The following is a 26,047-nucleotide window of genomic DNA, read 5'->3' on the forward strand; positions in this document are numbered from 1 at the left end:
ATAGCAGTAAGGACTATCTGTTATTCAATGTGTTTCTATGGGCTAATAGCAGTAAGGACTATCTGTTATTCAATGTGTTTCTATGGGCTAATAGCAGTAAGGACTATCTGTTATTCAATGTGTTTCTATGGGCTAATAGCAGTAATCTGTTATTCAATGTGTTTCTATGGGCTAATAGCAGTAAGGACTATCTGTTATTCAATGTGTTTCTATGGGCTAATAGCAGTAAGGACTATCTGTTATTCAATGTGTTTTAATAAAAGTTTAAGTTTTTTTTAGTTGACTGAGAACACATTCTCATTTACAGCAACGACCTGGGGAATAGTTACAGGGGAGAGGAGGGATGACTAGCTGACCGTAAAAAAGGCCAGATTGGGAATTTAGCCAGAACACCGGGGGTTAACACCCCTACTCTTACAATATGTACCAGGGGATCTTTAGTGACCACAGAGAGTCAGGACACCCATTTAACATTCCATCCGAAAGACAGCACCCTACACAGGGCAATGTCCCCAATCACTGCCCTGGGGCTTTGGGATATTTTTTTTCAGACTAGAGGAAAGGGTGCCTCTGACTGGCCCTCCAACACCACTTCCAGCAGCATCTGGTCTCCCATCCAGGGACTGACCAGGATCAACCCTGCTTAGCTTCAGAAGCAAGCCAGCAGTGGGATGCTTCTCGCTCTAGGGTTGGGTTAAACCGACATAGGAGCTTTGAATAAAATACTGGAGACTGACTCAGCTCAGGGGAGCGATTTGGACAGAGGTTTTCCACTCGGCTGACGAAGATTTCTTTCTAAAAAGGATTGGATCCACTTTCAGATCTGTAAGTAAATTATTTTCATGACTTTATAAAAGCTAATTTATTAAGGATTTGGTTTTTGTTATAAATTGTCTGCTGTTTGTGCTTTGGATTTAGATTACACAGGCCTATGTAAAAAGTCATTTCAATGTTAGACAATAACTACTTTGGAATTATATATGATTCATATTAGCTCACTGTTTTCTGTTCTAAGTTTCATCCTTGTAATTTTGGAGAGGCCACTGAACTCTCAGGGTCATTGGAGGGGCAACTAAACTCTCAGGGCTGTTGGAGAGGCCACTAAACTCTCAGGGCCATTGGAGGGGCCACTAAACTCTCAGGGCGATTGAAGAGGCCACTAAACTCTCAGGGCCATTGAAGAGGCCACTAAACTCTCAGGGCCATTGAAGAGGCCACTAAACTCTCAGGGCGATTGAAGAGGCCACTAAACTCTCAGGGCAATTGAAGAGGCCACTAAACTCTCAGGGCCATTGAAGAGGCCACTAAACTCTCAGGGCGATTGGAGAGGCCACTAAACTCTCAGGGCTATTGGAGGGGCCACTAACCTCTCTGGGCCATTGAAGAGGCCACTAAACTCTCAGGGCCATTGAAGAGGCCACTAAACTCTCAGGGCCATTGGAGAGGCCACTGAACAGTAATGTCGTTTAGTAAATTTAGTCAACTGTAATTCTGTGTGTCTTTATAACAGTATATCTCTTTATTTGATTCACTACAGAGGAGGAAGCAGAGGATTTGGATGATGCCGTTTGAGAGTCACCTCTCCCAGCAAGCGCCCCCCGCCGGTCAAGGTCTTCAGCCCTCCCCAGCAAGCGCCCCGCGCCAGTCAAGGTCTTCACCCCTCCCCAGCTTGCGCCCCGCTCCAGTCAAGGTCTTCACCCCTCCCCAACAAGTGCCCCGCGCCGGTCAAGGTCTTCACCCCCTCCCCAACAAGTGCCCCGCTCCAGTCAAGGTCTTCACCCCTCCCCAACAAGTGCCCCGCTCCAGTCAAGGTCTTCACCCCTCCCCAACAAGTGCCCCGCGCCGGTCAAGGTCTTCACCCCTCCCCAACAAGCGCCCCGCTCCAGTCAAGGTCTTCACCCCTCCCCAACAAGCGCCCCGCTCCAGTCAAGGTCTTCACCCCTCCCCAACAAGCGCCCCGCTCCAGTCAAGGTCTTCACCCCTCCCCAACAAGCGCCCCGCTCCAGTCAAGGTCTTCACCCCTCCCCAACAAGCGCCCCGCGCCGGTCAAGGTCTTCACCCCTCCCCAACAAGCGCCCCGCGCCGGTCAAGGTCTTCACCCCTCCCCAACAAGCGCCCCGCGCCGGTCAAGGTCTTCACCCCTCCCCAACAAGTGCCCCGCGCCGGTCAAGGTCTTCACCCCTCCCCAACAAGTGCCCCGCTCCAGTCAAGGTCTTCACCCCTCCCCAACAAGTGCCCCGCTCCAGTCAAGGTCTTCACCCCTCCCCAACAAGTGCCCCGCCGGTCAAGGTCTTCACCCCTCCCCAACAAGCGCCCCGCTCCAGTCAAGGTCTTCACCCCTCCCCAACAAGCGCCCGCTCCAGTCAAGGTCTTCACCCCTCCCCAACAAGCGCCCGCTCCAGTCAAGGTCTTCACCCCTCCCCAACAAGCGCCCCGCTCCAGTCAAGGTCTTCACCCCTCCCCAACAAGCGCCCCGCGCCGGTCAAGGTCTTCACCCCTCCCCAACAAGCGCCCGCGCCGGTCAAGGTCTTCACCCCTCCCCAACAAGCGCCCCGCGCCGGTCAAGGTCTTCACCCCTCCCCAACAAGCGCCCCGCGCCGGTCAAGGTCTTCACCCCTCCCCAACAAGCGCCCCGCGCCGGTCAAGGTCTTCACCCCTCCCCAACAAGCGCCCCGCGCTGGTCAAGGTCTTCACCCCTCCCCAACAAGCGCCCCGCGCTGGTCAAGGTCTTCACCCCTCCCCAACAAGCGCCCCGCGCCGGTCAAGGTCTTCACCCCTCCCCAACAACACCACACATGCCAAAGGACAACATCAAATCAAAGTGTATTAGTCACGTGCTCCAAATACAACAGGTGTAGTAGACCTCACAGTGAAATGCTGAATACAACAGGTGTAGTAGACCTTAGTGAAATGCTGAATACAACAGGTGTAGTAGACCTCACAGTGAAATGCTGAATACAACAGGTGTAGTAGACCTCACAGTGAAATGCTGAATACAACAGGTGTAGTAGACCTTACAGTGAAATGCTGAATACAACAGGTGTTGTAGACCTTACAGTGAAATGCTGAATACAACAGGTGTTGTAGACCTTACAGTGAAATGCTGAATACAACAGGTGTAGACCTTACTTACAGGCTCTAACCGACAATGCAAAAAAGGTATTAGGTGAACAATAGGTAAGTAAAGAAATAAAACAGTAAAAAGACAGGCTATATACAGTAGCGAGGCTATAAAAGTAGCGAGGCTACATACACACACCGGTTAGTCAGGCTGATTGAGGTAGTATGTACATGTAGATATGGTGAAAGTGACTATGCATATGTGATGAACAGAGAGTAGCAGTAGCGTAAAAAGAGGGGTTGGCGGTGTCACGCTCGTCGTAATGATTGGACCAAGGCGCAGCGTGAGTTGCGTTCCACATTTTTATTATAACGTGAAACTTCAGCAAAATACAAAAACAATAAATGATCAAACGAACCGTGAAGACAGTGAAGTGCAAACAGGCACCTACACAAAAAACAAGATCCCACAAAACACAGTGGGGAAATGGCTGCCTAAATATGATCCCCAATCAGAGACAACGCTAAACAGCTGCCTCTGATTGGGAACAATACCATGCACACCAACATAGAAATAAACACCATAGAACACCCCCAGTCACGCCCTGACCTACTATACCATAGAGAACCAAGGGATCTCTATGGTCAGGGCGTGACAGTACCCCCCCCCCCCAAAGGTGCGGACTCCGGACGCAAAACCTGAAACCAACTGGGGAGGGTAGGGGGGGTGATTAGTGTCGGTGGTGGCTCTGGTGCGGGACGAAGTACCCGCTCAGCTCCACCATCTTTGGTGGTGGCTCTGGTGTGGGCCGAAGAAACCGCTCATCCCGCGGATCCAGCCATGGACCCAGGCTAAACACTGTGCCTGGACTGGATCTCGATACCGAGGAAGGCTGCTGCCATGGAGCGGGACTGGACACCGGCCCTGGCCTGGACATCGGTGCAGAGGAAGACTCCTGCCATGGAGCGGGACTGGACGCCGTGTCTGGAAGCTCCGGACCGTTGACCCTCGCTGAAGGTTCCGGACCGTTGACCCTCGCTGAAGGTTCCGGACCGTTGACCGTCGCTGGAGGTTCCGGGCTGTGGACCGTCGTTGGAGGTTCTGGACTGGGAACTGTCGCCGGAAGCTCTGGACTGGGAACCGTCGCCGGAAGCTCTGGACTGTGAAAGCGCACTTGAGGCCTGATGCGTGGGGCCGGCACAGGACGTACCAGACTGGGGAGGCGCACTGGAGGCCTGGTGAATGGAGCCGGCACAACTTTCACCAGACTGATAGCACGCTAGCACGCGTCGTTGGAATGATTGGACCAAGGCGCAGCGTGAGTAGCGTTCCACATCTTTATTAATAACGTGAAACTTCAGCAAAATACAAAAACAATAAATAATCAAACGAACCGTGAAGACAGTGAAGTGCAAACAGGCACCTACACAAAAAACAAGATCCCACAAAACACAGTGGGGAAATGGCTGCCTAAATATGATCCCCAATCAGAGACAACGCTAAACAGCTGCCTCTGATTGGGAACAATACCAAGCACACCAACATAGAAATACACAACATAGAACACCCCCAGTCACGCCCTGACCTACTATACCATAGAGAACCAAGGGCTCTCTATGGTCAGGGCGTGACAGGCGGGTGGCGGGACACAATGCAGATAGCCCGGTTAGCCAATGTGCGGGAGCACAAGATACGATGAAAGTGAAATCTAATCATCTACACCTGGGATGTAAAAGGAACCTGAAAGCCATTTTGTAAATAGTTCAGCTTATTTCTATTTTTGCATCTTTTTTAGTGAAAGACACTTGTGTAAACCACATTTGTGTTTGATAAGACATTTTTATATATTTTTGTTAATGTATATCTGTTGCTTTTATATTGTTTTGTAAACAGTTTATTTGTATGTGGGACCAATACATTGGATATGCCTAGGCTATTCGTTCAGGCACTTTGGAGAGGTTGAAAAAAAAACGCTTCGATATCCCCTGTATGTCCCCCGACACCATCACAACGTTTGAGAGAGGTTGATGTTGTAGAAATTTCATTTTTATACTGAACAATAACTCTTAGGCACATTCAGTGTGTAAACAGTTAAATTACCACATTCGAACACTTTGAAAGGACATTAAATGTACCCTGGATTCCCCATAACACCACCACCATGTTGGAGTGAGGTTGATATGGTACAAATTGTGTTTTTACACAGAACATATATAATTTAGTGATTGCAAATATATAATAGCACAGGAATGACGATCTACTTTACAGATATATGCCACTTTGGAGAGGTTTAGGAAGTCTTGGAAATGTCCCGTGACCACATTTAATACCTCTTACTAAAACATCTGCCCTTTTCTAGTTGTTATAAATTTGCATCCTGTAGCATTCTTTAAAAGTGCCTTCCTCACCATCTTAAATAAGCATGCCCCATTCAAGAAATGTAGAACCAGGAACAGATATAGCCCTTGGTTCTCTCCAGACCTAACTGCCCTTGAACAGCACAAAAACATCCTGTGGCGTTCTGCATTAGCATCGAATAGCCCCCGTGATATGCAACTTTTCAGGGAAGTTAGGAACCAATATACACAGGCAGTTAGGAAAGCTAAGGCTAGCTTTTTCAAGCAGGAATTTGCATCCTGTAGTACTAACTCAAAAAAGTTCTGGGACACTGTAAAGTCCATGGAGAATAAGAGCACCTCCTCCCAGCTGCCCACTGCACTGAGGCTTGGAAACACTGTCACAACCGATAAATCCACGATAATTGAGAATTTCAATAAGCATTTCTCTACGGTTGGCCATGCTTTCCTCCTGGCTACCCCAACCCCAGCCAACAGCTCCGCACCCCCGCAGCTACTTGCCCAAGCCTCCCCAGCTTCTCCTTCACCCAAATCCAGATCTCAGATGTTCTGAAAGAGCTGCAAAACCTGGACCCGTACAAATCAGCTGGGCTAGACAATCTGGACCCTCTCTTTCTAAAATGATCCGCCGCCATTGTTGCAACCCCTATTACTAGTCTGTTCAACCTCTCTTTCGTATCGTCCGAGATTCCTAAAGATTGGAAAGCTGCCGCGGTCATCCCCCTCTTCAAAGGGGGTGACACTCTAGACCCAAACTGTTACAGACCTATATCCATACTGCCCTGCCTTTCTAGTCTTCAAAAGCCAAGTTAACAAACACATCACTGACCATTTTGAATCCCACTGTACCTTCTGCGCTGTGCAATCCGGTTTCCGAGCTGGTCATGGGTGTACCTCAGCCACACTCAAGGTACTAAACGATATCATAACCACCATTGATAAAAGACAGTACTGTGCAGCCGTCTTCTTCGACCTGGCCAAGGCTTTCGACTCTGTCAATCATCGTATTCTTACTGGCAGACTCAATAGCCTTGGTTTTTCAAATGATTGCCTCGCCTGGTTCACCAACTACTTCTCAGATAGAGTTCAGTGTGTCAAATCAGAGGGCCTGTTGTCCGGACCTCTGGCAGTCTCTATGGGGGTGCCACAGGGTTCAATTCTCGGGCCGACTCTTCTCTGTATATATCAACGATGTCACACTTGCAGCGGGTGATTCCTTGATCCACCTCTACGCAGACGACACCATTCTGTATACTTCTGGCCCTTCTTTGGACACTGTGTTAACAAACCTCCAAACAAGCTTCAATGCCATACAACTCTCCTTCCGTGGCCTCCAACTGCTCTTAAACGCAAGTAAAATTAAATTAAATTAAATGCATGCTTTTCAACCGATCGCTGCCTGCACCCGCCCGCCCATCCAGCATCACTACTCTGGACGGCTCTGACTTAGAATATGTGGACAACTACAAATACCTAGGTGTCTGGTTAGACTGTAAACTCTCCTTCCAGACTCACATTAAACATCTCCAATCCAAAATTAAATCTAGAATCGGCTTCCTATTTCGCAACAAAGCCTCCTTCACTCATGCTGCCAAACATACCCTCGTAAAACTGACCATCCTACCGATCCTCGACTTCGGCGATGTCATTTACAAAATAGCCTCCAACACTCTACTCAGCAAACTGGATGTAGTGTATCACAGTGCCATCCGTTTTGTCACCAAAGCCCCATATACCACCCACCACTGCGACCTGTATTCTCTTGTTGGCTGGCCCTCGCTTCATATCCCGCACCAAACCCACTGGCTCCAGGTCATCTATAAGTCTCTGCTAGGTAAAGCTCCGCCTTATCTCAGCTCACTGGTCACCATAACAACACCCGCCCGTAGCACGCGCTCCAGCAGGTATATCTCACTGGTCATCCCCAAAGCCAACACCTTTGGCTGCCTTTCTTTCCAGTTCTCTGCTGCCAATGACTGGAACGAATTGCAAAAATCGCTGAAGTTGGAGACTCATATCTCCCTCACTAGCTTTAAGCACCAGCTATGTGAGCAGCTAACCGATCGCTGCAGCTGTACACAGCCCATCTGTAAATAGCCCACCCAATCTACCTACCTCATCCCCATATTGTTTTTATTTACTTTTCTGCTCTTTTGCACCCCAGTATTTCTAACTGCACATCATCATCTGCTCATCTATCACTCCAGTGTTAATCTGCTAAATTGTAATTACTTCGCTACTAAAGCATATTTATAGCCTTACCTCCTTACGCCATTTGCACTCACTGTATATAGACTTTCTTTTTTTCTATTGTGTTATTGACTGTACGTTTGTTTACTCCATGTGTAACTCTGTGTTGTTGTATGTGTCGAACTGCTTTACTTTATCTTGGCCAGGTCGCAGTTGTAAATGAGAACTTGTTCTCAACTGGCCTACCTGGTTAAATAAAGGTGAAATAAAACTAAATTCAAAAAATTTCAAAAAGTCTATCAATCCCTTTTTTTCTGATATAGTTCACATGTTGTGGAAGCCATCTGATGTTTTTCCTGTTCATCAATAATTCACTTATAGCTCGTCAATGAAATATTAATTTCAAAATAAAAAACCAATGGTTATTTTGTGTGTGTGTTTGATCTTGTGTATTCTGAACTATGTAACTCCTATCTATCTTCTGATCATTTCCTCATAATCTCCCAGATGTTTTCTTTCCAAATATACCAAGTGTTTGCATGTCAGAATGATGTAATTACATATGAAAAGCAGTTAGTTTGGGGTATGTCTTTTTTTTGGGGTGGAAATCTACATTTTACCGTTACATTTAAGAGCATACCACCCTGCATCCCACTGCTGGCTTGCTCTGAAGCTAAGCAGGGTTGGTCCTGGTCAGTCCCTGGATGGGAGACCAGATGCTGCTGGAAGTGGTGTTGGAGGGCCAGTAGGAGGCACTCTTTCCTCTGGTCTATAAAAATATCCCAAAGCCCCAGGGCAGTGATTGGGGACATTGCCCTGTGTAGGGTGCTGTCTTTCGGGTTGGGATGTTAAATGGGTGACTTGGCTCTCTGTGGTCACTAAAGATCTCCTGGTGTTTATTGTAAGAGTAGGAGTGTTAACCCCGGTGTCCTGGCTAAATTCCCAATCTGGCCCTCATACCATCACGGCCACCTAATCATCCCCAGCTTACAATTGGCTCATTCATCCCCCTTACTCTCCCCTCTAACTATTCCCCAGGTTGTTCATGTAAATGAGAATGTTTTCTCAGTCAAATTACCTGGTAAAATAGGTGGCTTGCCAAGTAGCCACAAACAGCACAGTGTGATGAAAGTGATGTGTTGAGACCAGCTGTAGAGCCTCTGTATTGAAGCCAGCTGTAGAGTCTCTGTATTAAGGCCAGCTGTAGAGCCTCTGTATTGAGGCCAGCTGTAGAGCCTCTGTGTTGAGGCCAGCTGTAGAGTCTCTGTATTGAGGCCAGCTGTAGAGTCTCTGTGTTGAGGCCAGCTGTAGAGTCTCTGTATTGAGGCCAGCTGTAGAGTCTCTGTGTTGAGGCCAGCTGTAGAGTCTCTGTGTTGAGGACAGCTGTAGAGTCTCTGTATTGAGGCCAGCTGTAGAGTCTCTGTGTTGAGGCCAGCTGTAGAGTCTCTGTATTGAGGCCAGCTGTAGAATCTCTGTATTGAGGCCAGCTGTAGAGTCTCTGTATTGAGGCCAGCTGTAGAGTCTCTGTATTGAGGCCAGCTGTAGAGACTCTGTATTGAGGCCAGCTGTAGAGTCTCTGTATTGAGGCCAGCTGTAGAGTCTCTGTATTGAGGCCAGCTGTAGAGTTTGTATCTCATCTGTAGAATGGAGGTTAATTTCAGTAAGCAGAAATTTCTTTTCTAATTCTCTATGTGAACAACATTGAATTTGAATTCACTTCCTGCTATAGACATTACAGGCTGTGTATTTACTAACCACCAAAGCAGAACTGTAGTGAGGGTAGTGAGGTCGTTGTAACACCAAACCAAAGTTTCCCAGAGTCTCTAGCGCCCTCCCAGCACGCCCCCACCACCACCCTCGTCTCCACCCCTCCCCACCACCACCCTCGTCTCCACCCCTCCCCACCACCACCCTCGTCTCCACCCCTCCCCACCACCACCCTCGTCTCCACCCCTCCCCACCACCACCCTCGTCTCCATCCCTCCCCACCACCACCCTCGTCTCCACCCCTCCCCACCACCACCCCTCGTCTCCACCCCTCCCACCACCACCCTCGTCTCCACCCCTCCCCACCACCACCCTCGTCTCCACCCCTCCCACCACCACCCTCGTCTCCACCCCTCCCCACCACCACCCTCGTCTCCATCCCTCCCCACCACCACCCTCGTCTCCACCCCTCCCCACCACCACCCTCGTCTCCACCCCTCCCCACCACCCTCGTCTCCATCCCTCCCCACCACCACCCTCGTCTCCACCCCTCCCACCACCACCCTCGTCTCCATCCTCCCCATCACCACCCTCGTCTCCATCCCTCCCCACCACCACCCTCGTCTCCATCCCTCCCCACCACCACCCTCGTCTCCATCCCTCCCCACCACCACCCTCGTCTCCACCCCTCCCACCACCACCCTCGTCTCCACCCCTCCCACCACCACCCTCGTCTCCACCCCTCCCACCACCACCCTCGTCTCCATCCCTCCCCACCACCACCCTCGTCTCCACCCCTCCCACCACCACCCTCGTCTCCACCCCTCCCACCACCACCCTCGTCTCCATCCTCCCCACCACCACCCTCGTCTCCACCCCTCCCCACCACCACCCTCGTCTCCACCCCTCCCCACCACCACCCTCGTCTCCATCCTCCCCATCACCACCCTCGTCTCCATCCCTCCCCACCACCACCCTCGTCTCCACCCCTCCCCATCACCACCCTCGTCTCCATCCTCCCCATCACCACCCTCGTCTCCATCCCTCCCCACCACCACCCTCGTCTCCACCCCTCCCCCCACCACCCCTCGTCTCCATCCTCCCCACCACCACCCTCGTCTCCATCCCTCCCCACCACCACCCTCGTCTCCACCCCTCCCCCCACCACCCTCGTCTCCATCCTCCCCACCACCACCCTCGTCTCCACCCCTCCCCCCACCACCCTCGTCTCCATCCTCCCCACCACCACCCTCGTCTCCACCCCTCCCCACCACCCTCGTCTCTGCCACTCACTCAATTAGCCCATGTTACATGTTGTTAAATTGCTAGTCAGTCTAGTTAGTCTAGTTAGTCTAGTTAGTCTAGTCAGTCTAGTCAGTCTAGTTAGTCTAGTTAGTCTAGTTAGTGTAGTCAGTCTAGTTAGTCTAGTTAGTCTAGTCAGTCTAGTTAGTCTAGTTAGTCTAGTCGGTCTAGTCAGTCTAGTTAGTCTAGTTAGTCTAGTCAGTCTAGTTAGTCTAGTTAGTCTAGTCAGTCTAGTTAGTCTAGTTAGTCTAGTCAGTCTAGTCAGTCTAGTTAGTCTAGTCAGTCTAGTTAGTCTAGTTAGTCTAGTCAGTCTAGTCAGTCTAGTCAGTCTAGTCAGTCTAGTTAGTCTAGTTAGTCTAGTTAGTCTAGTCAGTCTAGTCAGTCTAGTTAGTCTAGTCAGTCTAGTCAGTCTAGTTAGTGTAGTTAGTGTAGTTAGTCTAGTAGCCAGCTATCTCAGCCTGTCGTAATCGTGGCTGAGTTACTGACCGGGCACACGGGGCTTGTGCCCAGGGGGCCCATTGATTTTGTTAGTCACTTTCATTCAGATATCATTTTAACATGGTATCATGGCAACATGTGGAGAATTGCAGGAGATTAGCTGTAAAACTGAAACAATAACAACAAATTGTATAAAGCAAATGTATTTGTTTATCTTTTGTTAATAAAATGCTTTTTCTCCTAGCAGATTCCTCTGTACGTAGTAAATGATTTTTTTTATGCGTAGTGGCTAATTGTATAGCTAACTGGCTAGGTGTTTGTAGATGGACTGGGTCGTGTGTGTGCTGCAGAGGGTCGTGTGTGTGCTGCAGAGGGTCGTGTGTGCTGCCTGGGCCGTGTGTGTGCTGCAGAGGGTTGTGTGTGTGCTGCAGAGGGTCGTGTGTGTGCTGCAGAGGGTCGTGTGTGTGTGTGCTGCAGAGGGTCGTGTGTGTGCTGCCTGGGCCGTGGGTGTGCTGCAGAGGGTCGTGTGTGTGCTGCAGAGGGTCGTGTGTGTGCTGCAGAGGGTCGTGTGTGTGCTGCCTGGGCCGTGTGTGTGCTGCCTGGGTCATGTGTGTGCTGCCTGGGCCGTGTGTGTGCTGCTGGGTCGTGTGTGTGCTGCCTGGGTCGTGTGTGTGCTGCCTGGGTCGTGTGTGTGCTGCCTGGGTCGTGTGTGTGCTGCAGAGGGTCGTGTGTGTGCTGCAGAGGGTCGTGTGTGTGCTGCAGAGGGTCGTGTGTGTGCTGCCTGGGTCGTGTCTGTGTGTGCTGCAGAGGGTCGTGTGTGTGTGTGCTGCCTGGGTCGTGTGTGTGCTGCAGAGGGCTGCTCTGGTGTAACAGGTGCAGAGTGCAATGATGAAAGGACTCTTTGTTTCTGAGATTCACCCTCCATGTATGGCAGGAAGGGACAGACAGCAACACACACTTTACAGCTCACAACCAGGGTGGGTGGGTGGGTGGGTGGGTGGGCCTACACATGTGTGTGTTGCTATGGTCCCATCTCGTCCCGTCTCTGTCCGCTCGCAGTAAACAGAGCAGTGAGTTGAGGAGGTTTTACAGGCCAGTCATTCAGTAGACAGACAGACAGACAGACAGACAGACAGACAGACAGACAGACAGACAGACAGACAGACAGACAGACAGACAGACAGACAGACAGACAGACAGGGAGACAGGGAGTACTAGGAGATGATTGGGGGAAGACAGGGGGAGGAGTGGAATGGGCTAGGAATATTACCATAAGGATGCTCAGCACCAATGATATCATACTATATGTATAATGGGCAGGACTGGACAGTGTTGTGTTGTGTTGTGTTGTGTACTGTGTTGTGTTGTGTACTTGTGTTGTGTTGTGTACTGTGTTGTGTTGTTTACTCTGTTCTGTTGTATTGTGTACTGTGTTGTGTACTGTGTGGTGTTGTGTTGTATACTGTTTGGTGCTGTATGCTGTGTTGTAATCTATGTTGTGTTATTTTGTCCTGTCTCCTCTCCCCAGACCCTGCTGGCTAAGGCCCTGTATGACAACATAGCCGAGTGCAGTGATGAGCTGGGCTTCAGGAAAGGAGACGTGGTTACAGTGCTGCAACAGGAAGTAGAAGAGAGCTGTGGTTGGTGGATGTGCTTTCTGTCTGGACGACAGGGCCTGGCCCCAGCCAATCGCCTGCAGCTCCTACCACAGACCCCGGCTCAGACCCAGGTATGACTGTATGTGTTAGGGTGTAACGGCTGTCGTCGTAAGAAAACCAAGATGCAGCGGAGGTTGTGGATTCATTATAAATATTTAATAAAATGAACCACTAATAACAAAACATAAAACAGCAACGATAGCTAACAGTCCTGTCTGGTCAAAAACGAACGAGACAGAAAACAATCCCCCACCAAAACCCAAAAGGAAAAAACCTGCTCCTTATGTGTGACTCCCAATCAACAACAACGAACTTCAGCTGTGCCTGATTGGGAGCCACACGCGGCCCAAAACAAAGAAATACAAAAACCTAGAAAAAGAACATAGAACGCCCACCCAATGTAACACCCTGGCCTAACCAAAATAAAGAACCAAAAACCCTCTCTATGGCCAGGGAGTTACAGAGGGTTGAATATTTTCCTGGTATTTTACAAATGTTTCATCCGAAGAAAAATCACTATTCTTCCGAGTAACCCGGAATTTCCAGCTAAAACCAGAAGTGTCATACAAAAGCATCATAAAGCATATAAATAGGTCTGTCTGGATATGATTAGAGGTTTGATTGAAAATTCTAGCCTGATGCAACCTGAGTCATATATTAAATACATTTCATGAGCACTACGAATGAAACCGACACGTAAAGCTTAATAAAGAGCTGTGGTACTATCCAGAGCAGAATAGTGGTACTATCCAGAGCTGTGGTACTATCCAGAGCAGTGATACTATCCAGAGCAGAGTAGTGATACTATCCAGAGTAGTGATACTATCTAGAGCAGTGATACTATCCAGAGCAGTGATACTATCCAGAGTAGTGATACTATCCAGAGCAGTGATACTATCCAGAGTAGTGATACTATCCAGAGCAGAATAGTGATACTATCCAGAGTAGTGATACTATCCAGAGCAGTGATACTATCCAGAGCAGAATAGTGATACTATCCAGAGCAGTGATACTATCCAGAGCAGAGTAGTGATACTATCCAGAGCAGTGGTACTATTCAGAGCAGAGTAGTGATACTATCCAGAGCAGAGTAGTGATACTATCCAGAGCAGTGATACTATCCAGAGCAGTGATACTATCCAGAGTAGTGATACTATCCAGAGCAGAGTAGTGATACTATCCAGAGCAGAGCAGTGATACTATCCAGAGCAGTTATACTATCCAGAGCAGTGATACTATCCAGAGTAGTGATACTATCCAGAGCAGAGTAGTGATACTATCCAGAGCAGAGCAGTGATACTATCCAGAGCAGTTATACTATCCAGAGCAGTGATACTATCCAGAGCAGTGATACTATCCAGAGCAGTGATACTATCCAGAGCAGTGATACTATCCAGAGCAGAGTAGTGATACTATCCAGAGTAGTGATACTATCCAGAGCAGTGATACTATCCAGAGCAGTGATACTATCCAGAGTAGTGACCAGAGCAGTGATACTATCCAGAGTAGTGACCAGAGTAGTGATACTATCCAGAGTAGTGATACTATCCAGAGCAGTGATACTATCCAGAGCAGTGATATTATCCAGAGCAGTGATACTATCCAGAGCAGTGATACTATCCAGAGTAGTGGTACTATCCAGAGCAGTGATATTATCCAGAGCAGTGGTACTATCCAGAGCAGTGATACTATCCAGAGCAGTGATACTATCCAGAGTAGTGATACTATCCAGAGCAGTGATACTATCCAGAGCAGTGATACTATCCAGAGTAGTGATACTATCCAGAGTAGTGATACTATCCAGAGTAGTGATACTATCCAGAGCAGTGATACTATCCAGAGTAGTGATACTATCCAGAGCAGTGATACTATCCAGAGTAGTGATACTATCCAGAGTAGTGATACTATCCAGACCAGTGATACTATCCAGAGCAGTGATACTATCCAGAGCAGTGATACTATCCAGAGCAGTGATACTATCCAGAGCAGTGATACTATCCAGAGTAGTGATACTATCCAGAGCAGTGATATTATCCAGAGCAGTGATACTATCTAGAGTAGTGATACTATCCAGAGTAGTGATACTATCCAGAGTAGTGATACTATCCAGAGCAGTGATACTATCCAGGGCAGTGACCAGAGTAGTGATACTATCCAGAGCAGTGATACTATCCAGAGCAGTGATACTATCCAGAGCAGTGATATTATCCAGAGTAGTGATACTATCCAGACCAGTGATACTATCCAGAGCAGTGATACTATCCAGAGCAGTGATATTATCCAGAGCAGTGATACTATCCAGAGTAGTGATACTATCCAGAGCAGTGATACTATCCAGAGTAGTGATACTATCCAGAGCAGTGATACTATCCAGAGCAGTGATACTATCCAGAGCAGTGGTACTATCCAGAGTAGTGATACTATCTAGAGCAGTGATACTATCCAGAGCAGTGATACTATCCAGAGTAGTGGTACTATCCAGAGCAGTGATACTATCCAGAGTAGTGATACTATCCAGAGCAGTGATACTATCCAGGGCAGTGACCAGAGTAGTGATACTATCCAGAGCAGTGATACTATCCAGAGTAGTGATACTATCCAGAGCAGTGATACTATCCAGAGTAGTGATACTATCCAGAGTAGTGATACTATCCAGACCAGTGATACTATCCAGAGCAGTGATACTATCCAGAGCAGTGATATTATCCAGAGCAGTGATACTATCCAGAGCAGTGATACTATCCAGAGTAGTGATACTATCCAGAGCAGTGATATTATCCAGAGCAGTGATACTATCTAGAGTAGTGATACTATCCAGAGTAGTGATACTATCCAGAGTAGTGATACTATCCAGAGCAGTGATACTATCCAGGGCAGTGACCAGAGTAGTGATACTATCCAGAGCAGTGATACTATCCAGAGCAGTGATACTATCCAGAGCAGTGATATTATCCAGAGTAGTGATACTATCCAGACCAGTGATACTATCCAGAGCAGTGATACTATCCAGAGCAGTGATATTATCCAGAGCAGTGATACTATCCAGAGTAGTGATACTATCCAGAGCAGTGATACTATCCAGAGTAGTGATACTATCCAGAGCAGTGATACTATCCAGAGCAGTGATACTATCCAGAGCAGTGGTACTATCCAGAGTAGTGATACTATCTAGAGCAGTGATACTATCCAGAGCAGTGATACTATCCAGAGTAGTGGTACTATCCAGAGCAGTGATACTATCCAGAGTAGTGATACTATCCAGAGTAGTGATACTATCTAGAGCAGTGATACTATCCAGAGTAGTGATACTATCCAGAGCAGTGATACTATCCAGAGTAGTGATACTATCCAGAGCAGTGATACTATCCAGAGTAGTGATACTATCCAGAGCAGTGGTACTATCCAGAGCAGTGGTACTATCCAGAGCAGAGCAGTGATACTATCCAGAGCAGTGATACTATCCAGAGCAGTGGTACTATCCAGAGCAGTGATACTATCCAGAGTAGTGATACTATCCAGAGCAGTGGTACTATCCAGAGCAGTGATACTATCCAGAGCAGTGATACTATCCAGAGTAGTGATACTATCCAGAGCAGTGATACTATCCAGAGCAGTGATACTATCCAGAGCAGTGATACTATCCAGAGCAGTGATACTATCCAGAGCAGTGATACTATCCAGAGCAGTGACCAGAGCAGTGATACTATCCAGAGTAGTGATACTATCCAGAGCAGTGACCAGAGCAGTGATACTATCCAGAGTAGTGATACTATCCAGAGCAGTGATACTATCCAGAGCAGTGACCAGAGCAGTGATACTATCCAGAGTAGTGATACTATCCAGAGCAGTGATACTATCCAGAGCAGTGATACTATCCAGAGCAGTGATACTATCCAGAGCAGTGGTACTATCCAGAGTAGTGATACTATCCAGAGCAGTGATACTATCCAGAGCAGTGTGCAGGTGTCTTTTTTTCATGTTATTCATCTGTTACCTGTAACAAAGATATCTCAGATGTGCGAGTGCCTTTTGAATCATGAGCCCAACATTAAAGACATTTAATGAACCCATGCCCAAAAAATCCCAAATTATTGTGCCGTTATCCAATAGGATAGGCTAATTTATACAGGCTACTTGGATTGGCTAATTGATACAGGCTACTAGGATAGGCTAATTGATACAGGCTACTAGGATAGGCTAATTGATACAGGCTACTAGGATAGGCTAATTGATACAGGCTACTAGGATAGGCTAATTGATACAGGCTACTAGGATTGGCTAATTGATACAGGCTACTAGGATTGGCTAATTGATACAGGCTACTAGGATTGGCTAATTGATACAGGCTACTAGGATAGGCCAATTGATACAGGCTACTAGGATAGGCTAATTGATACAGGCTACTGCACATTAAGCACGACAGAAAAACATAAAAGCCCATAGCTGAACTCAGCAAAAAAAAAGAAGCGTGCCTTTTTCAGGACCCTGTCTTTCAAAGATAATTCGTAAAAATCCAAATAACTTCACAGATCTATATTGTAAAGGGTTTGAATACTGTTTCACATGCTTGTTCAATGAACCATAAACAATTAATGAACATGCACCTGTGGAACGGTCGTTAAGACACTAACAGCTTACAGACACTAACAGCTTACAGACACTAACAGCTTGCCTCCTTACATTCTGCAAGGAGGCATGAGGACTGCAGATGTGCCCAGGGCAATAAATTGCAATGTCCGTACTGTGAGACACCAAAGACAGCATTAATTAGCTAAATACAAGGATACCTGCTGTCTCTGACCTGCTGTTTTAAACTCTCTCTCTCAAATGCACCTGCTGTCTCGAACTCGGCTATGAAAAGCCAACTGACGTTTACTCCTGAGGTGCTGACTTGTTGCACCCTCGACAACCACTGTGATTATTATTATTTGACCCTGCTGGTCATCTATGAACATTTGAACATCTAGGCCATGTTCTGTTATAATCTCCACCCGGCACAGCCAGAAGAGGACTGGCCACCCCTCATAGCCTGGTTCCTCTCTAGGTTTCTTCCTAGGTTCTTGGCCTTTCTAGGGAGTTTTTCCTAGCCACCGTGCTTCTACACCTGCATTGCTTGCTGTTTGGGGGTTTTAGGCTGGGTTTCTGTACAGCACTTTGAGACATCAGCTGATGTAAGAAGGGCTATATAAATACATGTGATTGATTATACTGGATTGAATGTATTACCTGTAAGAAGTAGTCTAGGACATCTATATTTAGGGCTACAGTATATATCAATCTAGAAGAGGATTATCTATTTTGGATGGAGTCGATGGAGAGTGAGATGGACCGCTGATGCACTAATTAATAGCAACAATATTCGAGTGATAGGCTGTTTTAAATAAAACATTTACAACGTTACCATGATGGGGATGAGAGGTCTACATGTGATCTGCGTTCTACAGTGAGATGGGATGTCTGTACTCACCCTGAACGTTGATGTTTCATCATGCAGAGGCCGTAGATTTAGTCATCGCATATAATTTCACAGTTCCATTTCACGCCATGCTGTTCATATAAATCATTTATAAGAATTTACCAGTTTCTCGCAGTTATTTATCCCAGGATAAGCGAGTGGTTTTGGGCGGTAAATCTCGGGAAGCGGGTTCCCGCCATTCAACCCTAGTGTGTGTGTGTGTGTGTGTGTGTGTGTGTGTGTGTGTGTGTGTGTGTGTGTGTGTGTGTGTGTGTGTGTGTGTGTGTGTGTGTGTGTGTGTGTGTGTGTGTGTGTGTGTGTGTGTGTGTGTTTGTGTGGAGCAAAGTATAAGATACATTTCCCTTGTAACTATTTAAGTTCTCGTCTCATCTCCCCTCCCCTCCTCTCCTCTCCCCTCCCCTCCCCTCGTCTCATCTCCTCTCCCCTCCTCTCGTCTCATCTCCTCTCCCCTCATCTCCTCTCCTCTTTCCTCATCTCCTCTCCTCTTTCCTCATCTCCTCTCCTCTCTCCTCGTCTCATCTCCTCTTGTCTCATCTCCTCTCCTCTCGTCTCATCTCCTCTTCATCTCCCCTCGTCTCGTCTCCTCTCCCCTCCTCTCGTCTCATCTCCTCTCGTCTCCCCTCCTCTCGTCAAATCTCCTCTCCTCTCCCCTCACCTCGTCAAATCTCCTCTCCTCTCCCCTCATCTCGTCTCATCTCGTCTCATCTCCCCGCCTCTCGTCTCATCTCCTCTTCCTCTTTGCTTCTCTTTTCTCCACCACAGGGCAAGGTTACTGGTCCTCATGCTGGCTGTGTTGACCCAGGTAGCAGCCATGACAGTGACTCTGACAGGCCGGGGAACCTCTACCAGATCCCCAGCATTTCCCGACCCACCCAGTCTTCCAGCCCCACCTACGAATGCATGGACCGCGTCTACAAGGTCTGTTACCACACCGCCTAGCCAGATCAGCCAGCCTATTCTACTAACAGCACAAGAACTTGCATTACCCGAAACAGTTACAAGCAATACAAAAATAAAAATCCTCCAATAAATATTTAAAATTAGCAAAATGAGTTGTTATACAAGTTGTTGTATGAGTTGTTATATGAGTATATGAGTTGTGTATATGAGTTGTTATATGAGTATATGGGTTGTTATATGAGTTGCTATATGAGTTGTTATGTGAGTTGTTATGTGAGTTGTTACATTAGTTGTTATATGAGTTATTATATGAGTTATTATATGAGTTATATGAGTATATGAGTTTTTATGAGTATATGAGTTGTTATATGAGTTTTTATATGAGTATATGAGTTGTTATATGAGTTGTTATATGAGTTGTTATATAAGTATATTAGTTGTTATCAGTTGTTATATGAGCATATGAGTTGTTATAAGAGTTATGAGTATATGAGTTTTTATATGAGTATATGAGTTGTTATATGAGTGTATGAGTTGTTATATGAGTGTATGAGTTGTTATATTAGTTGTTATATGAGTGTATGAGTTGTTATATGAGTTGTTATATGAGTGTATGAGTTGTTATATGAGTTGTTGTATGAGTTGTTGTATGAGTTGTTATATGAGTATATGAGTTGTTATATGAGTTGTTATATGAGTGTATGAGTTGTTATATGAGTTGTTATATGAGTGTATGAGTTGTTATATGAGTTGTTATATGAGTGTATGAGTTGTTATATGAGTTGTTGTATGAGTTGTTGTATGAGTTGTTATATGAGTTGTTATATGAGTTGTGTTGTGATATGAGTTGTTATATGAGTTGTGTTGTGATATGAGTTGTTATATGAGTATATGAGTTGTTATATGAGTATATGAGTTTTTATGAGTATATGAGTTGTTATATGAGTTTTTATATGAGTATATGAGTTGTTATATGAGTTGTTATATGAGTTGTTATATAAGTATATTAGTTGTTATCAGTTGTTATATGAGCATATGAGTTGTTATAAGAGTTATGAGTATATGAGTTTTTATATGAGTATATGAGTTGTTATATGAGTGTATGAGTTGTTATATGAGTGTATGAGTTGTTATATTAGTTGTTATATGAGTGTATGAGTTGTTATATGAGTTGTTATATGAGTGTATGAGTTGTTATATGAGTTGTTATATGAGTGTATGAGTTGTTATATGAGTGTATGAGTTGTTATATGAGTTGTTGTATGAGTTGTTGTATGAGTTGTTATATGAGTTGTTATATGAGTTGTGTTGTGATATGAGTTGTTATATGAGTTGTGTTGTGATATGAGTTGTTATATGAGTATATGAGTTGTTATATGAGTATATGAGTTGTTATATGAGTTGTTATATGAGTGTGTGAGTTGTTATATGAGTTGTTATATGAGTGTATGAGTTGTTATATGAGTTGTTGTATGAGTTGTTGTATGAGTTGTTATATGAGTTGTGTTGGGATATGAGTTGTTATATGAGTTGTGTTGTGATATGAGTTGTTATATGAGTATATGAGTTGTTATATGAGTATATGAGTTGTTATATGAGTTGTTATATGAGTATATGAGTTGTTATATGAGTTGTGTTGTGATATGAGTTGTTTTATGAATTGTGATTTGCGTCTTGGAAACCGGCCAATAGTATTATCTGAATGGTATAATGTTGTTGTTTGCAGGCATCTGTCAGCAGTATGTTCTCTGGCTGTTCCAAAGGAGAGGTCTATGATGTCCCCAGCCTTGTCAGACGAGCCTCTATCTTCCCTGTGAGTGTTTTCCTCCTCTCCTCTCCTCTCCTCTCCTCTCCTCTCCTCTCCTCTCCTCTCCTCTCCTCTCCTCTCCTCTCCTCTCCTCTCCTCTCCTCTCCTCTCCTCTCCTCTCCTCTCCTCTCCTCTCACTCTCCTCTCCTCTCCTCCCCTTGTTCTCTTCCCTTCTCTCCTCTCCTCTCCTCTCCTCTCCTCTCCTCTCACTCTCACTCTCACTCTCCTCTCCTCTCCTCTCCTCTCCTCTCCTCTCCTCTCCTCTCCTCTCCTCTCTGTGAGTCTCTCTCCTTCTCTGTTTGCATGCTTGGTGGCTTGTTACAAAAGTTTACCAACAGATGATGTACATTATCTGTATGAAGCCATTGAGTTGTGGTGTCTAACAGACCACTGTGTGAATGATTGACAGGCATCCACAACACTGCGACATTTGACCCAGAAGTCGTCGTTGATGGCAACCTCTGATCTGGAGAGACAGTTTGACACTCGGGGAAGTAGGAGGCACTGCAGCCCCAGTCCCAGCCTGGACTATGTATGTTAAAAAATAGCTAGCAATGCTAATGTTAGTTAGCTAAAAATTCGATGCTGTCCTCTCAATCTCACTAGCCTCGTAATTGTCAGACTGATCTCGTAAGCTTCCATTCTGTTTCAGACTGGTAATTACTAGGCTACAATCTTACTGCATCTAAAGTCAATCCAGTGTCGTGTCTTTGGGGTACCATTAAACGGAAGATATGTTTATCAATTAGCTCCCTGTAATTATTATCACGCGATTAACCTGATTAATCGTTTAATTGTAATTAACTAGGAGATCGGGGCACCAAGGAGAATATTCAGATTACAAAGCTATAATTTTCCTAATATAACTTTCCTGTACTATAATATTCTATTCTATTATAGTATAGGCAGATTATCTTCTGGTTTAATTGGTGTATTTTACCTCTAGTCCAGTCTCATTCCAAAACGTCGTAAATTGTTGTATCTGCACGAACCCAGTCTTTACTAAAATCATCCATACATCAATTGTCTTAAAATCATTTATTTACTACACTAAGTAATTAACAGAAAAACATACAAACAGTCATTATCGTCACAAAGGATTGGTATCGGAATGTGCCCTACTGGCTAAACAGGCAGGTCGGCCTGTTGAACAATGGATCATAAAAGGTCGGCTGAGAAGTTACACAGGGTTCATTAATATTAACAATTGACAATTGAAGGCTCACTCATTCGGGAACAATTGCAATCAATATATATTTACGCTCAGTGTGTCGTTCTGATTCTTGTTGGAGAGTAGTTCTGTTGGGGAGTTTTGTCCGCGTTCTCTCTCTCTCTCTCTCTCGGTTAGAATGGATCTTTCAGAGCGACATTCATTAATGTCGTCATCGAATGGTTGGTTCGTTGGTCTTCGCGTTCAATGATATAATTTACTTAGCTGCAGACTAATAATTAATATCAAAGACTTGTTCTTATTCTGTCGGTATCAATAGTCTAAAAGTTAACCACGTGGTATGGTTCACTTTCAGTAGAGGAATTGGAAGGTAAAACCTATTAGCCAACGGAGTGTAGGCCTGGTCTGAAGAAATGTAAATCCGGGGGTGTTTTATAGTGCCCATCGAACAGGCTGGTCAAATGACGCCTGGTCCTGTATGTGTCCCTGGGGGCGTGCCTATGACTGAGTTAGATTTGGTTACAGAAATACAATTCTATCACATTACATCAGTACATAGCATCTCAATGTCTTACAAAAGCTTTATCCTTATTAATACATTCCATACACCCATATGATGTAAGTCAAACTGAGTCTATTATATAAACAGTTTTATGGTAATATGGCTATATTGTCTCTTCTGAGTATCACAAAATGGTACCAAGCGGATCAGTTCATAGCTGGATTCTTCACCAATCTTCCATACCTTCTCCAGAACACAAAATGTCGCTTGGCTTTCCAATTCTATGAGTTGGAAGAATTTCCTGTGTCTCTCTATGGGCCATGTGGCCAGAGACTCTCCTGGAATTTTAGAGTTTTTACGACCCTTTACACACAGGGTGGATTGTGTGCAAAAGGGAGGGGTCAACTGTCCTCCCTGTACCAAAAGAGGCCAACGTCATGACACCAGCGACATCTCAATGATGACAAAAGGTTTTTCCTACCAATCATTTGTCTTCATTTGAAATGTCATTGTGTTTTCAAGCCACTGTAATGCACTTTTGATGAAATATTCACTAGCGCTTATTGGCAATGCCCAATGTTCATTAGGGCATCAAGAGAACCTTCGTCAAGAGAACCTTCAAAACATTTTTGTGACGAAACATGAACATCTGCACTGGGACACAAATCAACTCCCAATAAATGGACCTGAATGACACGTGTACTTCCTGGTTTCTTGTATGACGTAATCTCTGACTTTTCCTCTTTTAGCGTTCTAGTTCCTGTACAGGGTTACACACTGTAACATCGTGATCTATCCTCACCTTTCACTTACTCTCCCCCCCTCTCCCCTTCTCCCCCCCCCCTCACCAGGTGTATGCAGTACCTCCCCCGGGGGTCCCAGACCCCAGCTATGACATCCCTATCCCCTCCTCCGTCCCCTCCTCCGGAGGCTACGATACCTCACCCAGCCCCCGGAGACAGCCTAGCAGTTACAGCACCTTACCCAACCCCCGCAAGTCAGACTGGATCTACGACGTACCCAGCTCTTCTGAGAAGCCTGGTGGTGAGCCTGGATATTACACACACCTGCCATCTGGTGGTGAGCCTGGATATTACACCACCCTGACCTCCAAGGCCCTGAGCTCTGACGGGCAGCTCCACGACACTCTGACCAACGACCGTAACTGCTCTGGTCAGGGACGTGGCTCTGCTCAGTCCTTCTACGACATCCCCAAACCTAGATCCCCTCCCCAGGGGTCCAAGGACCCCCACAACCCCCCTAGGGTCCTCCCAAGGCCTCCTCTCTACGACAGACCCCCAGGGCAGAGACAGACGGACAAGGAGCACTGTGTGTACGCTGTCCCCCCTCGTGAGCAGCTCTCAGTCTCCGTCCCCCACAGAGGACACCATGTCCCGTTGGAGTGTCGGGGGGACTCCGGTCCTACCTACGACCACCCCAACGCCCAGGGCAGGCTGCAGAGGGGCCGTCTGGGGTTAGTGGCTGAGGCTCTGGAAACCAGGCCTGGTAAGGGAGGCACTCTGCTACAGGAAGGGGACGAAGAGAGAGGTAGAACGACAACGTCAACATCAGACAAACAGAGGATCAGCACAGCCTCCACGTCCTCCACCTCTTCCTCCTGCGACTCCCTGGCGCTGTGCTCCTCTTCATCCCCGGAGCCGCAGCGGGAGGTGTGTCTGAGCCAGGAGGAGGCGTGTCGTAGGCTGCTCCTCCTACAGCAGGAAGTGTGCAGGGAGGTGCCGCGACTCATGGAATTCGTTTCCTCTAGTTGGAGGAGCAGGGATCACCTGGAAAAGCACCTCACGGAGATCAGGTCTGTGGAGATCGAGATCAGTAATGATTCTTTTTTTAATATTCTGACCGGTGAACATAACAGTGGCTTAAGGAACCACTTTCTGTTCACTGTGGTGTATATAATCAAGGTTATTCTACTGAACGGGCTGAAACGTGATGTATAAAAGTGAACAGTTAGTTGAACATACACAAGCCAGCTATTTGGGACTACCAAATCAAATCACAACTTTATTTGTCTCATGGGCTGAATACAACAAGTGTAGACCTTACGGTGAAATGCTTAATTACAAGCCCTTAACCAACAATGCAGTTCAAGAAGAGTTAAGAAAATATTTACCAAATCAATGTGGAGGCTATATACAGGGGGTACCGGTACAGAGTCAATGTGGAGGCTATATACAGGGGGTACCGGTACAGAGTCAATGTGGAGGCTATATACAGGGGGTACCGGTACTGAGTCAATGTGGAGGCTATATACTGGGGGTACCGGTACAGAGTCAATGTGGAGGCTATATACAGGGGGTACCGGTACAGAGTCAATGTGGAGGCTATATACAGGGGGTACCGGTACAGAGTCAATGTGGAGGCTATATACAGGGGGTACGGGTACAGAGTCAATGTGGAGGCTATATACAGGGGGTACCGGTACAGAGTCAATGTGGAGGCTATATACAGGGGGTACCGGTACAGAGTCAGTGTGCAGGTGTACAGTCAAGGTAATTTGTACATGTAGGTGGGGGTGAAGTGTCTATGCATAGATAATAAACAGCAAGTAGCAGCAGTGTAAAAAACAAATGAAGGGGGGTCAATGTAAATAGTCTGGTGGCCATTTTATTAATTGTTCAGCAGTCTAATGGCTTGGGGGTAGAAGCTGTTAAGGAGCTTTTTGGACCTAAATTTAGCGCTCCGGTACCGCTTGCCGTGCGGGTAGCAGAGAAAACAGTCTATGATCTGGGTGACTGGAGTCTCTGACAATTGTATGGGCTTTCCTCTGACACCGCCTGGTATCATATCCAAAACAAGTGTTACCACTAATTCATCCCAACTACCACCACCAGGTCTGCAGCAGAGGGTGTGGCGGGGTCGGTGACCTCCTTCCTGACCTTTGCCCTGGATGTGAAAGGTAACGCCCGGCGCTTGACCGACTCCAACCTGCAGGCGCGTCTCCAGCGCCAGCTCTCGGTGTTGGAGGACTCCGGACTCATCCTGCAGCAGGCCGTCAGCTCCCTGGGCGTCGCCGGCTGGCCCCTCCCCTTGCTGGCCCAAGATCCTGCCCAGAACCACACCCCAGACCAGCTGGACAGCCTCGTCAGGGTAACCAGGACCATCCCCGAGGACGTCAAGAGAATGGTATCCATCGTCAATGCCAACGCCAAGCTGTTGTTCCGGCCCAGTACCAGTACCAGTACCACCAATAATACCAGTACCTCAACCAGTCAGTTTGTGAAGAAGAGAACAGAGCAGGGAGAAGAATCAGGAGCAAATCATCATGATAATACCCAGCTACAGGTTAGTCATTGGTTATCTGCACCATTATATACCCAGCTACAGGTTAGTCATTGGTTATCTGGACCGTTATATACCCAGCTACAGGTTAGTCATTGGTTATCTGCACCATTATATACCCAGCTACAGGTTAGTCATTGGTTATCTGCACCATTATATACCCAGCTACAGGTTAGTC

The 26,047-nt window shown here is 46.6% G+C and overlaps 1 protein-coding gene across 2 annotated transcripts in view; it reads left to right on the top strand.

Annotated features, from left to right (window-relative positions):
- cass4 (Cas scaffold protein family member 4) overlaps positions 1–26,047 on the top strand; it is a 37,811-nt gene that overhangs the window by 7,047 nt on the left and 4,717 nt on the right. The window contains exons 2-7 of one of the 2 annotated variants that reach the window (XM_014168443.2): positions 12,584–12,784; positions 18,952–19,107; positions 20,816–20,902; positions 21,306–21,428; positions 23,421–24,382; positions 25,422–25,872. In XM_014168443.2, coding sequence (XP_014023918.2) covers positions 12,584–12,784; positions 18,952–19,107; positions 20,816–20,902; positions 21,306–21,428; positions 23,421–24,382; positions 25,422–25,872 — 1,980 coding nt within the window. The remainder of the gene's footprint in view (positions 1–12,583; positions 12,785–18,951; positions 19,108–20,815; positions 20,903–21,305; positions 21,429–23,420; positions 24,383–25,421; positions 25,873–26,047) is intronic. The other variant, XM_014168444.2, reaches the window with a different exon arrangement.

The sequence above is a fragment of the Salmo salar genome, chromosome ssa22, assembly GCF_905237065.1.
Source record: "Salmo salar chromosome ssa22, Ssal_v3.1, whole genome shotgun sequence".
Taxonomy (NCBI): Eukaryota; Metazoa; Chordata; class Actinopteri; order Salmoniformes; family Salmonidae; genus Salmo; species Salmo salar.